The sequence below is a fragment of the Rutilus rutilus genome, assembly GCF_951802725.1.
Source record: "Rutilus rutilus genome assembly, chromosome: 9".
Taxonomy (NCBI): Eukaryota; Metazoa; Chordata; class Actinopteri; order Cypriniformes; family Leuciscidae; genus Rutilus; species Rutilus rutilus.
Window position 1 is genome coordinate 6,305,413 of NC_140223.1, and position 16,562 is coordinate 6,321,974.

General features: G+C 38.7%; 2 protein-coding genes across 5 annotated transcripts in view; both read left to right on the forward strand.

The window, feature by feature from the left end:
- Positions 1 to 1,562: 1,562 nt before the first annotated feature.
- Positions 1,563 to 6,465, forward strand: LOC311296671 (uncharacterized protein). 2 transcript variants are annotated; one of them, XM_084418557.1, is made up of 3 exons: positions 1,563 to 1,742; positions 4,227 to 4,473; positions 4,778 to 6,465. In XM_084418557.1, the coding sequence occupies exons 2-3, from the start codon at positions 4,389 to 4,391 to the stop codon at positions 5,626 to 5,628; spliced, it is 936 nt and encodes a 311-aa protein (XP_084274683.1). In that variant the 5' UTR covers positions 1,563 to 1,742; positions 4,227 to 4,388; the 3' UTR covers positions 5,629 to 6,465. The 2 variants fall into 2 exon arrangements, with proteins under 2 accessions (XP_084274683.1, XP_084274684.1); XM_084418558.1 differs by lacking the exon at positions 1,563 to 1,742 and having other exon boundaries at positions 2,561 to 4,473.
- A 755-nt stretch (positions 6,466 to 7,220) lies between these two features.
- LOC311296638 (uncharacterized protein) overlaps positions 7,221 to 16,562 on the forward strand; it is a 121,844-nt gene continuing 112,502 nt past the window's right edge. For 2 of the 3 annotated variants that reach the window (XM_084418507.1, XM_084418508.1), the window contains exons 1-2: positions 7,221 to 7,336; positions 11,502 to 11,750. Coding sequence is in view for 1 of the 3 variants with exons in the window: in XM_084418502.1 (XP_084274628.1) it covers positions 11,666 to 11,750; positions 12,893 to 14,067 (1,260 nt within the window). In the remaining 2 variants the exon portion in view is untranslated. Of the gene's footprint in view, positions 7,337 to 11,501; positions 11,751 to 12,892; positions 15,430 to 16,562 lie in introns of those variants that run through there. The other variant, XM_084418502.1, reaches the window with a different exon arrangement.

The following is a 16,562-nucleotide window of genomic DNA, read 5'->3' on the forward strand; positions in this document are numbered from 1 at the left end:
ATATTGAATCAAATCACAAGAATTGAATCGAAATGGTGAAATTTGCCAAGCAAAAAAAAACATAGCTTACCAATAGCAATAGAAATTGTACCATGTAAACATTGTAACATGTTTCTGTTTAGGAGTAAAGAAGTGTAGCCTATGCAGGGTTTAAAGGGGACGTTTTTTTCTCCTCTCTAACCTTTACTTCCCCGTAGATTAGCTTTACCTGCCTATCCACCATTCAGTCGGTAGGCCTACATATTTTTTTCGTTCTCTTTTAAACATTGGATGGGTAGGGGCCCATAGCCTACCTTCGCCTTGAGCCCCCGATTTGCTAAATCCGCCACTGGCTGGGCCGGCCCTACTAACGCGTCAGGGAGGATGGATGGGAGGAAGAGGCCAGGAGGTAGCAGTATGGAAGCTTGTTTCCGCTACAGAATAAAACATTTTAAAAGATAATTGCGACTTTTTATCTCACAATTGCGAGTTTACATCTCGCAATCTTGTCATTATTTCTCAGAATTGCGTGAAATAAAGTCGCAATTGCGTGTTATAAAGTCAGAATTGCGTGAAATAAAGTCGCAATTGCATGTTATAAAGTCAGAATTGTGTGATATAAAGTCAGAATTGCGTGAAATAAAGTCGCAATTGCATGTTATAAAGTCAGAATTGCAAGATATAAAGTCAGAATTGTGTGAAATAAAGTCGCAATTGCTTCTTATAAAGTCTAAGTGAATTATTATTTAACCTTTACATTATTTGTTGAACCATGGCATTAATACAAACTACAATAGTGACTAGGCTGCTTGTCAGTTCGCTGACACCGCGCCGCCTCCGTCTCTTAACGTTACTGGGTTCCCGCACAAAACATTTGTTTGTTGTATAAGTCATAAGATAGATGTGTCCATTAATTTGATTATTAGATTTGATTGTGCATTTAGCCTCACATATGACTGACTTTGCTGTATGCAGGCAGCGTGATGATGCCTGATATGAACTTGGGTTGCTACATTAACTGAATGAATATATAAACATATATGCCACATTGATAGGTCACAGCCTACCCATGACAAGATTTCACCGCACGTTACTGATCGATATATTGTCCCAGCCTTAAATGCCTATCACCCAGAGTAAATCGCCGATCATAAAAAAAAGAGCAAGTGACGATGCTGAGCTGATGTCTCGTTGCAACTGTAAGGCATAACGCAGTGGATCAACAGCCGCTCTGATGGCATAGAAAAAAGATTTTGATTAGTAGCAGCCATAAATATTATAGCAAATTATTCAAAGTGTTATTTCTAATTAGTTAACCTTACTTTAAAATACAGGCAAATCGATTTCCAAATGTATTTTAGAATGTGTAGAGAAACAGAAAGGCAGGGAATATTTTGTAGGTTTTTTAAAAGAAACTGGATTGGACAAGAGAATATAGGAATTTAGTAGAGTAGGCGGCAGTAATGCAACAAATTGGATGCAAGCTGCCGTAAACCCCCAAAGAAGAAGAAGAAGCAGCCTTACTTTCCCTGACTATTGACTTACTAAATTAACTAACCCTTTGAATGCAATGGTATAACATGCGGCCCCTTTAAGAAACATGATGACATCGCGCACTGCGCCTGCGCAGAAGAGAGACGCGAGACAGACGAGACGAGCTGAAACTTTCACCAGTTGAAGATAAATATGTCACTGTTAACGATCGTGAATGAAGGACAAATGTGAAAGATTTTCACTGGATGCCGTTTATTTCCAGTCTGCAGGTGAGCGATGTTCCCATTACAGAGTTTAACATTAACCAGCTCCAGAGTACAAGCCCTCATACAACATAAACAATTTAAAAAATCGGCGCAAAATTAAGCTATACTACACAAAATCTGTTTTAATGCATATCTTTTTCTAAGCCAGGAACCCAGAGATAGGCACAGGGCCCCTATTAGACTATAGGGCTATCACATAAAAGTTAGTTAAACCAGGTCAACATTAATAATATGATGATGATATTATTATTATTATTGACAGATTAATATATATCAGATCACAGTGATTGCCTGATGATGAGTGACAGATGTTTGCTTGTGAGAAGACGTACACGAATAGGCTACTGAGAAGGACGAGAGATTTTTTTTAAACGAATCTGAAGTCACGTTTGTATAGACAAGAGGTAAATTAATTTGTTTCTTCTTCTAAGCTGTAGGTGCTACTTTTAGGGCTAGAATGCTTTGTGAATTAGGCTACTCTTAGTAAAACACATTAGGAGTCTAAAGTTATGAGTGACACGCCCATTCTTTTTAGGAGTTTCTCTTAAATTCGCCAGTTAGGAGCTACTTGTAGCCTTTTATAAGATTCTATGTGAATGCGGCCCCAGGTAAACAATTTTGATATGCTCATTTGAACAGTATGAGAACAGTATTTGAATGTTATTCTCTGGTTGTAAGTGGCTTTGGATAAAAGTGTCTGCTAAATAATTAAATGTAAATGTAAACATGTAGGCCTAGGAAACATATTAGGCTACAGGGGGTCAGGAGACCTAGACAGTTGAAATAAAAGCTATTTTTGTGAAACTATAAGAATTGAAATTATGATATGATTAGCAGAGGCAACTTTTAAATATAGTGTTTGTTTTGTTTTTATGCAAAAGAAAAGGTATGAGTCTGCTGTTTTTGTCAATTTTAAGTTTTTATTTAAAATGTTTGCAAATCAGATTTTAATATAAATACATGGTTAAATATTTTACCACTGGCTTGAGCAACTAAATATTTAAATCTATATAGAAGTAATGCATTGAATAATACGTTGATTAAATTGGGTTTAAACGTGAATACGTCTATTAAAGAGTGTATATGTGTACAAAGAGAATCGCATTGCTGACAAAACTTTTTTTTAAATAAAAATTGCTGATAACTTCTGGATTTAAAAAAAAAAAAAAATTGTATGTGTTTCTGGTACAGCCGCGGATCAGTTAACGTACAAACTGCAAACGCAGCATATGTGAAAGCACTATAGCTCCTGTACCGCACACGGCTTTCTCGTCTTGCACATCACACACTCCACTGTTATGGTGGCCATTTCAGTAGATTTACTCGCTAACATTGTTGTGGAAACACATTAAGCATGGAAACTAACATATGGTAGTATCGTGCTACAGCGCACATTCTATCAGCTGCAGTTATGGCGCCTCAGTCCCAATACTGTAAAACTCGATGTACATTCAAATCACATGTTAATGCAATGCAGCGGTAGAGTTACACTCACAGGACACGGCACTTATTCGCAATCACAAAAGTTCATTATTTGCTCGTGCTTTAAAGCTCTGCCAGGTAAACATTTCATTGGCGTTCTGTTCTCACATGATGCACTTTTTCTGAGCGCGCACGCACTGTCAAACAGCGCCAAACTGGATTTTTGTTGGGTCAGACCCATCTGCTAGCGATGGAAAAATATGCACAAAACAATCCACTTTTAAATTTTTATTTATCATCAGATGGACAGATCATTTCTCAGGGGAGGCAGGGTTTATCCTAGGGGAGGCACTGCCTCCCCCAGCCTCCCCCTAGACACGCCCCTGGAAAGAAGCATTATACAGACCCTTTCCAAAAAATTTGAATATCATGGAAAAGTTTATTTATTTCCATAATTCCTTTCAAAACGTTAAACTTCCATAGATTATAGATTCAGGGCCCACAACTTAAACGATTTCAAGTATTTAGTTGTTTATTTGTACATAATTTGGGCTTCCAGCTCATAAAACCCACGAAAACAGGATTTCAAAAAATTTGAATATTACATGAAATCACACAGTTATTACACCGTGATACCATGGTCATTGAACCAGGTTTTGGTTATTTTGGCAGTGTGGGCAGGTGCAAATCCTGCTTCAAAGTGTTTGTTGCCTTGATTGCCGCTAGGGTTGTAACTGTATACCGGTATGACGGTTTGTCATGATATTGACATGTACGATTATCATATCGTGAACATGTTTATCCGCGGTTTTGGAAACAAATTTAAATCAGATCTCACCTGTGCATATGTAAATTTCTTAGGAATTTTTTTTAACAATATAAAACAATTTAGCCGGGGAAGTTTCTGATATTTGGTTGTTTTGACACGGATGACTTTATAGATCTGTTTTATATGATGATAATATACAACTTTGTCAAAACACTATTTCTAACATCAAATATGTTCACTTAACTATCAAGTAATTAATTTAGTTCAGTATAAATCCAGTAACTTTCCAATTCCAGATCAGGTCCTGTGGGCGTCAGTATCACACAGTGATCACAGTTCACACCTGCAGTGAAGCCCCTCCCACAACAATTCACCAATAAATACTGGGAATATTCCCATCATCCTACAAGAGAAGGACAAACTCCAGGAGTAGCAGCTGAAATCTGTGACTGTTAAAGATGGAGTTTATTAAAGAGGAGATTGAAGACATGAGGGATCCAGAACCATCCAGAATAAAACATGAAGATACTGAGGAACAAATAGGTTGGTGTCCATTCTTGATTCTTCATTGTTGTATGCTTTGGTGGCTGTGAAATAATTAGTATATTGATGATAAATGATTTAGAAATTCAACTAAATGATCCTAAGCTTGTATATAGCAATGTGTCATATATTTTAATTATTTATATTAATGAGAATTATATAACAAACCTTCAACATCAAAGATCTTATACTTTATACTCACATAGACAGAAACCTACTCTCTTGTTTTCTGCTTGTTTACTTGAATTTCCCTTGAAATGATCTTCCTTAAACTGATTATAACTACTTGATATGTTCATTCTAGATCAGATGGAAGTAACAGAGCTAAAAGAAGAACTGAATGAAGACTTTAAACACTGTGACTTCAAAACACAAGAAACAAAAGCCAAACAGCTGCACTCCTGCTCTCAGTGTGGAAAGAGTTTCAGTCAAAAAGGAAACCTTAAGACACACATGAGAATTCACACTGGAGAGAAGCCGTATACATGCACTCAGTGTGGAAAGAGTTACACATCTTCATCCTTACTCAAAATTCATCTGCGTAGTCACTCTGGAGAAAAACCATTTAACTGTGATCAGTGTGGTAAAGAGTTTATTTTGTCATCACGTCTAAAAACACACATGAAAGTTCATTCAGATGAGAGGCCTCATGTGTGTTCTCTCTGTGGAAAGAGTTTTTCAAGACTGAACAGTTTTAAACAGCACCAGAAAACACATAATGAAGTGAGAGATCATGTGTGTTGTGACTGTGGGAAGAGTTATACTAAATCTAGTCATCTGAAACTGCACCAAAGAATTCATACTGGAGAGAAGCCGTATCACTGTACTCAGTGTGGGAAAGATTTTATTTCACCATCATATCTCAAAAAACACCTAACTGTTCATACAGTTGTTAAGCCTCAGTTGTGTTCTCTCTGTGGAAAGAGTTTTACTAGAGCTGACAATCTGAAACATCACCAAAGAATTCATACTGGAGAAAAACCTTACAAGTGCTCATATTGTGACAAGAGTTTCACTCAGTCTGGATCTCTGAAATCACACGAGCGAGTTCATACTGGAGAGAAGCCGTACGACTGTACTCAGTGTGAGAAGAGTTTTAGACATGTATCAAGCCTTCTCATTCACATGAAAAACTGTTGCAAGTATCAACATTAGTTTTTATATCAAATACATTCAGGTAAATACTGCAAGATAAAATATTGAGATTGTCTATTTTATTTTTACATTTTGTTTTTAATTAATGAAAGACTAGAAAGATTTCAAGGGGTGGTATAATGCTCTTTTCACAAGGTGTAAAATAAGTCTCTGATGTCCACAGAGTGTGTATGTGAAGTTTTAGCTCAAAATACCCCACATATATTTTTATATAGCATGTTAAAGTTGTCCCTTTTTCAGGGTGAGCAAAAACACACAGTTTTGTGTCTGTCCCTTTAAATGCAAATGAGCTGCTGCTCCCGGCACAGAGAGCGGAGCTTCAAGAGGTTGTGTCCTTTTACCTCACAGACATGCACTGAAAATTTAAAAAACTTTTAACCTTTTATGTTCAAACCGGAGTCAGAAAGATGTAGAGACTCAGGAAGAAGTGACAACATGTAGACAACATTTCTGAATGGTTAGTTGGTGAATTTATGTAGCTTATGTGTAGTTATCTTCTAGTCATTGATTAGCATATTCTGTCTTGATAATCTATAAATCGTGTTCAGGGGGCGGGGTTTATGTAAATTTGAGGGTTCATGGTGTCACTAACCCGGTAGGAATGTTGTGTAGTCCCCTTTGTTGTAGTCCTTAAAAAGTGATTTCTGTAAAATAAAATATCTCCCTTTGCTTTGAACTTTGAGCATTGTAACTTTGCAGATGTTGTCCATGCTCCAACAGCAACATTACACACTAACTAAAGTTAGAAAAGTTAAATCATATTCAACCATCATGTCATACTTATTTTCTAAGTTTACTATATTGTTGTCTGATAGTACATGCATTTATAAAAAATAAATAAATAAATAAAAAAACTTGTCTTGACAAAAAGCGTTTAATTGTGATTGTTTAAACTAAAAAATATATATATATATATATATATATATGTGTGTTTGTGGAAAGAGTTATTCACTGCTGGACTCAGATATTCAAGATATTGGGGTAACAAATATGTTATTTTCCTCAGTTTTTATATTTATATGAGGAACAACTCAAGCATCATACAACCAAGCAATAAAAAATCAAGAGTGCTATTTTCCCGAATATCAGCTTGATTGTAAATGTGACATTAAATGTGACATTTTTATTTTTTATTTATTCATTATCTTGACTGTAAAAAGCTCTTCTAGGGACAGGTGTTGCGAATTAGCCATGGCTATAAACACTGTGATACATGCATCAGATTGTTCTTTATGTAATAATCTATGTTTATTTTGTATCTGTCCCTATTCAAATAAACAATAAATAAATAAAAATAAATTACGCAACTGCTCCGTAACCAAGTTATTAATGGGTCACTTAAAATTTTAGACAAATAAAGTTTGTAGAGATAGATTTTGATTGACTAGTTACAGCCATAGAAATTATAGCAACGTGCTCAAAATGTTATTTCTAATTAGATAACCTTACTTTTAAAAGCAGGGAAATCGACAGCCTTACTTTCCCTGACTGACTTACTAAATGAACTAACCCTTTGAATACAACGGTATAACATGCGGCCCCTTTAAGAAACATGATGACATCGCGCACTGCGCCTGCGCAGAAGAGAGACGCGAGAGAGACGAGACGAGCTGAAACTTTCACCAGTTGAGGCTGAATATAAACGACCGTGAATGAAGGATACATTTTACATTTTTTTCACTGGATGCCGTAAATTTCCAGTCTGCAGGTGAGAGATGTTACCAGATTACAGAGTTTAACATTAACCAGCTCCAGAGTAAAAGCCCTCATATCGTAAATAAGGTTTGTCTGCACTGGAATCACACGAGCGAGTTCATACTGGAGAGAAGCCGCACTAATGTGGAGAGAGATTTAGACATTCAAGCTCTGTAGTGATAGAAAGAAGCGTTATACATTCAACCAGTGAGTACAGGTACTTTATTGGTGTGACAACTAGTATACATTTGTTACTTACATACATAATATTTGTACATTTGTATTGTCAAAGTAATGGCACCCTTTCTCTAGAGCTGTGTTCTGGGTAAATTGAGAATCATGATGTTTTGTTTAAAATATAAACCACTATTCTAAATAGACAATTAAACAAAATACCATATCATTCACTAGAGGCTCTGACAAAATGCCTGTTGTTGCAATACAGTCTTTTTATTTATAGACTAAATATTTAAATATTTATTTTTCCAAATCGTTTTGAATGAATGACTCAATGATTCACATAACTGGATGTATCAGCGTTTTTGAACGAATCTCATGAATTAAATATTGTTTAAGGATTGATGAGAATTGGCCATAACAATAACAAACAAACACACAGGGTTCTCAAGTCTCACGCATTGGCCGTGAGACACACGTAATTCAACCAGTTCACACGCTCACAAGCCACACCGTGTATTTCTCACGCTGAAAAGGCAATGCCAACCAAGTTGTCCTGCAAGCTTTATATATAACGTTGTATACGAGGCGCAGGCACACAAAGTGAAGTTTCCTGCCGCCAGCACGTATCTCGGCCAGATTACGTTCGTTACTAGGCAACATAGATGCGCGAACACACGGAAGTTGACGGAACATTACGTTCTCAGTACGTTCGTTACTAGGTAACCAACAACATCGCGCGAACACACGTCGTGATGGAGAAGGTAAGTTGGAAGAAAGATCGTCTAACATTTTTAGGCTAGAACATTCAAGTGGGAGCCCCCTACCCCTGTTATCAAGGCATCAAAATGTGCAACAAACACTTACAACAAACACTTACAACACAAAACACATTTCATAAGCTGGAGTGTGTACTCTTGTGTACACACACACACACACACACCTTAATACTCTAATATGTCATTTGTTCACAATGTCCCACCACACAATAAATCATTATACCATTTCGACTAGACACATTCAAAATGCAAAAAGATTTGTTTTTCCAAACTGTTTGGAGCAATTTGTTATATTTTTGTAATTTTTGTATATTTGTAATTTTTTAATTTCTCTGTCATTTATCAGATTTACCAATTGCTATAATTTCAATTTGTGCTGGTTAAAGGGATAGTTCACCCAAAAATGAAAATTCTGTCATCATTTACTCACCCTCAAGTTGTTCCAAACCTGTATGAGTTTCTTTGTTCTGCTGAAACACAAAGGAAGATATTTGGAAGAACGTTTGTAATCAACAGATCTCGGTCCCCATTGACTTCCATAGTAGGAAAAAAATATATACTATGGTAGTCAATGGGGACCGAGATCTGTTTGGTAAAAAAACAGTATTACTGTCTTCAGTCGTTTCTTTAAAGTGGCTATGGACTCTCTGGTTGAGCACTAGCTCTGGTTGAGTTTGGCAGATCATTCCACCAGCAAGGAACAGTCATGGTAAAGGTCAGAGAAAGAGATTTTGTGCCTCTTTGAGATGACACCACAAAACATTGTTCGCTTGCAGAGCGCAAGTTTCTGGATGGCACATAAGTCCGAAGTAATGAGTTTAAGTAAAAGGGAGCAGAGCCAGTGGTTGTTCTGTAGGCATACGTCCTTGACTTGAATTTGATGCGAGTGGCAACTGGCAACCAGTGCAATTTTGTGAGGAGAGGAGTTACATGTGCTCTCTTCGGCTGGTTAAAGACCACTCTAGCTGCGGCATTCTGCATCAGTTGCAGAGGTTTGACTGTGCAAGCTGGAAGACCAGCCAGAGAATTACAATAGGCCAGTCTGGATAGAACTATCACTTGAACAAGGAGTTGTGTAGCATGCTCCGATAGGAAGGGCCTGATCCTCCTAATGTTGTACATGGCAAATCTACATGACCGGGCAGTTCTAGCAATGTGGTCTGTGAAGTTCAATTGATCATCAATTACCACACCAAGGTTCCTGGCTGACCTTGATGGAGTTATGGATGACGAGTCTAGCTGAATGGTGAAGTTGTGATGAAGTGTTGGGTTGGCCGGGACCACGAGTAGTTCTGTCTTCGCAAGGTTTAGTTGAAGGTGGTGGTCCTTCATCCAGACAGAAATGTCTGTCAGGCAGGCTGAGATACGATCAGCTACCGTTGGATCGTCAGGCTGGAGTGAGAGGTAGAGTTGTGTGTCATCAGCGTAGCAGTGATAAGAAAAGCCATGTTTCTGAATAACAGATCCTAGTGATGTCATGTAGATAGTGAAGAGAAGTGGTCCAAGCACTGAGCCCTGAGGCACTCCAGTAGCTAGATGTTGGGTCTTAGACACCACACCCCTCCACAATATCCTAAAGGACCTACCTAAGAGGTAAGACTTGAACCATTGGAGTGCGGTTCCTGAGATGCCCTTCATCTTTAGGATTGACAGGAGGATCTGGTGGTTAACTGTGTCAAAGGCAGCAGACAGATCCAGCAGGATGAGAACTGAGGATTTGGAAGCTGCTCTTGCCAGTCTCAGAGCTTCAATTACTGAGAGCAGGGCAGTCTCAGTTGAGTGTCCGCTTTTGAAACCAGACTGATTGTTGTCCAAGAGGTTGTTCTGTGTAAGGAAGGAAGAGATCTAGTTAAAAACAACTCGTTCAAGTGTTTTCGCGACGAATGGAAGGAGCGATACCGTTCTGTAATTTTCCAGATGTGCTGGATTTGGAGTGGGTTTCTTAAGCAGTGGGGTTACACGAGCCTGCTTAAATGCGGTGGGAAAGGTACCAGTGTGAAGAGAGGTGTTTATGATGTGTGTGAGTGCGGGTACAACTGAGGATGAAGTGGCTTGAAGTAGGTTAGTGGGAATAGGATCAAGCGGACAGGTGGTAGGTAGTTTGGAGACTTCTGCCTCTGAAAGTAGAGAGAAGGAGGGTAGAAAGTGTGTGTTAGCTGGTAAAATGTTTGTGTCAGTTTGTGGATTGGTAAATTGGCCGCTGATGGAGGTTGTTTTATTTATGAAGAATGTGGCAAAATAGTCAGCTGTTAGGGTTGATGAAGGAGGAGGAGGAGGAGGAGGAGGAGGAGGGTTGAGAAGAGAGGAGAGGAGAAGGTTTTGAAAAGCACAAACGAGAGTCTGAAGTATTGTTAATTTTGTTGTGATAGGAAGTCATTTCAGTAGAGATATTAGCAGAGAAGGAAGAAAGGAGGGATTGATAAAGACCAAGGTCAGTAGGATCTTTCGATTTGCGCCACTTCCTCTCTGCACCCCTGAGTTTAGAACGATGTTCACGGAGAACATCAGATAACCAGGGGGCAGAGGGTGTGGCGTGGGCTGGCCTGGAGGAAAGTGGGCAGAAGTTGTTCAAGCAGGATGTTAAAGTGGAGAAAAGATTATCAGTTGCGCTGTTAGTATCTAGTGTTGAAAGCTGATCAGGTGGAGGAAGTGTGGGTGAGACCAGAGAGGATAGGTGAGAGTGAGCGTAGGTTTCGCCTAGGGGTGGCACGATACATGAAAAAACATCCGAACCGTTCGGTTCGCTTGTCTCGGTTCGGTGCGCGTCGCACCGTTCGACTTCGACGCATGCGCAATGTAGCCTCGTGCCCGTGCTAATACAATGCTAAATCATAAATCAGATGTATGTAGAATAACATTATGATGTCCAGCAATCGATTTAAATAGTACACTGGGTTTACTTAGACATTTAATGAGATCTACTCCACTATGTTGTTTTTTCACGTGAATAAATACATAGGTCGACTGTTTCACAAATGTACTTTAATGGTCCAGTGGCAGAACTCTTGCCAAGCGTGTCATAGGTTCTGAGTTCAAATCCATGGTCTAAAGCTGCCCTGCGCTTTAGACCATGCGCTTAGATCGTTAAAAAAGGGCCCTATAATATTTAACCATCAAAATGCTCTATATTTGAACTAAATTAAAGGCACCATATGTATTTTGCTGTTAAAGTAATCCAGTATAAATTCAGTAACTTTTTTTTTTTCTTTTTTTTTTTTTCAGATCTGGCCCTGTGGGCGTCAGTATCACACAGTGATCACAGTTCACACCTGCAGTGAAGCCCCTCCCACAACAATTCACCAATAAATACTGGGAATATTCACATCATCCTACAAGAGAAGGACAAACTCAAGGAGTAGCAGCTGAAATCTGTGTGACTGTTAAAGATGGAGTTTATTAAAGAGGAGATTGAAGACATGAGTGATCCAGAACCATCCAGAATAAAACATGAAGATACTGAGGAACAAACAGGTTGGTGTCCATTCTTGATTCTTAATTATCTTGACTGCTGAGAAACATTAAGGTAACAAAGCTTCAGTTCAAAAGATTGGATGATAAATAATGATACAGAAAATGCATCTAAATGGTCAAAAGCTTGAATAGCTCTTGTCATTTACATTTTAAATGGATTAACAAGAAAGTTAATTAAAGCTGCAGTCCGTAGTTTTTCCTCTTTGTCGCCATCTCTGTTCGAAATCGGCAATTGCAGTTATTCACGGAATTATCAACTTTACGTGCCTTGTGCCTCGGCATGGCACAGCGCGGATGAATCCAATGTTTTGAGGAGAATTGGTGTGGATACTGGCATTCGCAATCACAGATTCTGCTTTTTGGAAGTACGACCAACATAAGAATTTTCACCGGAAAATGTCGTCTGAAGAAGTAAGTAACATCCACGTTTGTTCTGACCAACTAAGGGAAAAAAGCATTGCAGTAAATCGCACCAATTAAATCTAACGATTGCTTATCATATCACGTCAAACCGTGCAAATTATACTTTGTTCAAATCGTTAATGTTAACAACATCAGCATTGCGTGACTACATTTAATACCCTTCCGATATTTATCCTTGTTTTTGCATGGGCCCGGTTGCAGTCTCTTTTTTTTCTCTGAAGTCTTTCGCGTTTGTTCGGGTGAATCTCCAGTTGTCACTGGTGATTGTCATTTGAACCTTTCTGGATCCGCCATCAAATTGATAAGTTTAATTACATCAAGTGCTGTGAGAAAAGGCTATAAATCTCCACCTCCAACATCCTCACACTCATAGCCTACTAGCCGAGACACCTTCTTTATGTGGACAGATGTGACGTAATGACGCAAAGACATGCTCGAATTTCCCACGGAAATCCACCAGTAACACTGGAATTAAAAACATTATTACAAGCTTACCGTTTTAAATCGAGCTAAGGCAAGCAGATAGTTTTGAACACTGGCTGGTTATGTACTTGCTCAGAAATTTATTTTGGATCATTTTTAACCCAACAAAACTACGGACTGCAGCTTTAACTGAAGTATGGCACATCAAAGATCTGATACTTGATACTCTGTTGCTCTCCTCTGTTAAATCAGAGTTCACTTTAACTTATTTTAACCACATAATATTTTTATTTTAGACTGGATGGAAGTGAATAAGCAAAATCATGAACTGAATGAGGCAGAGGAGGAACAGCAGAGCATCAAAACTAATAAGCTGCACACCTGCCCTCAGTGTGGAAAGAGTTTCAGACGAAAAGGAAACCTTAAAACACACATAAGAATTCATACTGGAGAGAAACCGTGTACATGCCCTCAGTGTGGAAAGAGTTTCAGACATAAAGGAAACCTTAAAACACACGTAAGAATTCATACTGGAGAGAAACCGTGTACATGCCCTCAGTGTGGAAAGAGTTTCAGACATAAAGGAAACCTTAAAACACACATAAGAATTCATACTGGAGAGAAACCGTGTACATGCCCTCAGTGTGGAAAGAGTTTCAGACGAAAAGAAAACCTTAAGACACACATAAGAATTCATACTGGAGAGAAACCGTATACATGCCCTCAGTGTGGAAAGAGTTTCAGTCAACAAGACAACCTTAATGTACACATAAGAATTCACACTGGAGAGAAACCATTTAACTGTGATCAGTGTGGTAAAGAGTTTATTTCGTCATCACATCTAAAACGACACCTGAAAGTTCATTCAGATGAGAGGCCTTATGTGTGTTCTCTCTGTGGAAAGAGTTTTTCACGGCTGGACGATTTTAAACAGCATCAGAAAATACATAATGAAGCGAGAGATCATGTGTGTTGTGACTGTGGGAAGAGCTTTACTACATCTAGTCATCTGAAAGAGCACCAAAGAACTCATACTGGAGAAAAACCTTACAAGTGCTCATCTTGTGACAAGAGTTTCACTCAGTCTGCACACCTGAAAGTACATGAGCGAGTTCATACTGGAGAGAAGCCGTATCACTGTACTCAGTGTGAGAAGAGTTTCACATATTTAGCAAATCTCAAATATCATCTGCTCCGTCACTCTGGAGAAAAGCCATTTAACTGTGATCAGTGTGGTAAAGATTTTATTTCATCATCATGTTTAAAACAACACTTGAAAGTTCATTCAAATAAGAGGCCTTTTGTGTGTTCACTTTGTGGAAAGAGTTTTTTATGGCTAAAAGGTTTTAAAAAGCACCAGAAAATACATGATGAAGTGAAAGATCACGTGTGCTGTGACTGTGGGCAAAGCTTTAATAGAGATGACCAACTGAAACAGCACCAAAGAATTCATAATGGAGAAAAGACATAGACACAGAGTTTCACTTTTGTGATTATTCGTATGTCAAATATGTCGAAAACGCAACCATTCTTGTCTTGCCACATACATTTTTTATTTTTTTTTAAATGAATCACGATAGCATATTTTCTTTTTTTTCTTTTATTTTACGGCGAAAATTCATTAAGTTGAAAAGGGGAGCGCGGGTGTAAAGCCACGCTCAATCGGCCCAAAACCGGCATCCGATCAGCACAGAAGGTCTCTACGTGTTACTGTCTTTTCTCGAGGCAAAGTATTTTTTTATTATTAAATGCAATTCATTTGAATATGTATTTTCTCGTTATTTCATCTGACTCCATAAATGAAAAGGTTGTAATGATATCTGTGCATCATTAAATGTGAGCGAATGTTTGACTATTCATTTGAACTCTTTAATGAAAATAATGTCAAAGTCAGTTAGAATAATCAAATGTAACAATTTATTATGTCAGGTAAATGTATCATGCCAATTTCATAATCAATTCAAATATAATCAATACAAAACATCAAATGCTCTGGAATAAAGTGAAGAGATTCGAACCCAACATTATACATAAAGCCGAGCGTCTTACTCTCAGCCTCAAAGGCTAATCTGAAATACAGAAAGGCCCCAACCCAACATTAAGATACATGATGCTAAGAGTTTACTCTTAAGTAAGAGTCACTCTTAGCATCATGGGCCAACTTTGAGTTACAAAAAGGCCACGATCTTCTTGTTGCATTCCATTATAGGGCTGGGCGATATATCGCATGACATTGTTAGGCGAATCACGTCAGTAAAGCTGGTTCCTTGATTAGTAGTAAATCGCCATCACCTGCTTTCAGATGGAGCAGCATTTACAACACAGAGCCGTAGTTAACTGACAAGCTGAGCCATATCGCATTAATTATCACGGACGTATCGCCTGCGATAATTAATGTGATATGGCTTTCGTCAGGAAAAAAAATTCAGTCAGGATGGGTTGTGTGCTAAATATGTCTTTCTTGAATTAGATATATTCACGTCATCATGGGCCCTCAACACAATAGACAGGTGTAACGCAAAGTTGAGATGTTGCCCAGAGAGAGAGAAAAAAAAAAAAGTGGTGTTGGAGGAAAAGATAGACAAGAGATGGCGTATTTTCCCCGGGTTTAATATAATGACTTGAACGACACACTCATCTGCATACATGGGGATTGAGTGAGAAAAAGCATACAAATAAACATTCAACTCTGGTCACAAATAGAAAGGGAAATAAAAGAAAGTGCACAAAAATCCGTAGAGCGGTTATCTCTTCTCCTGCTCACCTGTCACATCTATTACAGACTCTCTCTCTTCGCACATGCGCAGTTCTCATTGTACCTCAAATTAACGTGAATGCACAGAGTGACCGTTACAGAGGTCCCTGGAAGGGGTTGTGTTGGGGTGAGGTGGATTTAGCCTCCTGTCCTCTCTGAGAAATCTGACCATCAGGTTGTGTTTCCCAATCGACTGGCCAGCTATAGGAGAGTGGTACGCTGTGAATGCTGTTGTGTATACTTTGAGCATGGACCGGTGCGCCTGCCATCCAACAGCTCCTGTAGAAATGAGAGAATGGAAGCAATCTCACAAGACATAGGGTTATACACCAGTGTCAACACACCACTTATAACACACCGGCTCATTTTGCAAAGAGCAATTTCTAACACCACTTAAAAATAAATAACACAATGTGAGCTAGAATTGTCTGTTCAATATATTTTTTTCTCTTTCTTTCTTTCTTTCTTTCTTTGTAGGTTAACATCTGTTTTCAACATCTGTATTTTACTTTCCACAAGGTTAAGGTGTGCGTTTATGGGAATTTTTGACCATTCTAGCACATTTGTCTCCGCTCTAATTCATCCCAAAGGTGTTTATCGGGTTGAAAGACTTTTTTTTATTACAACTGACACTTCCAAGATGGTGCCAGTTTGTTTTACTTGTGGTACCTGTTCGTCTGGCATCAATACTGTTTGTTTTATGCATGGTGTTGCACTGGGATCATGTAGTCTAAATTCTGACCTACGATCATCAAGCCTTCAGCATCCAAAGCCGTATAGGAGTTTACCGCGGTTTTTGTCCTGCTCTGCATTCTCGTTGTCTATCCTCATTCAGCCAACCTGCGGTGGAGTGCGCTCGAGAATTGTTTCTCCTACACGATCTTTGATGGAGTTTCCCTTGGATACCATAAACTTGGAGGGTCTCCATTTGATGCGGCGCTCATGGGATTATAGATATGCTTTTCATCTTTCTGTTTTCCCGGACTTCTCTCACTCATCTATTTACTCTGCTCCTCCGCTTGTACGGATTCGCAGGAGAGGAGTGAACTGTCAAAATCTACGCCATGGATTTTGTTCATCTGGATTTGCCTCTGTCATCACAGCCTCCTTTGAATATGGCCCTAGTTAACGCAAGGGGTTATCGGCCTGGCTAATTATCGGCCAAATAATTATCGGCCTGGCTGTCTCCAAGCTATCATTTTTATCAAAAC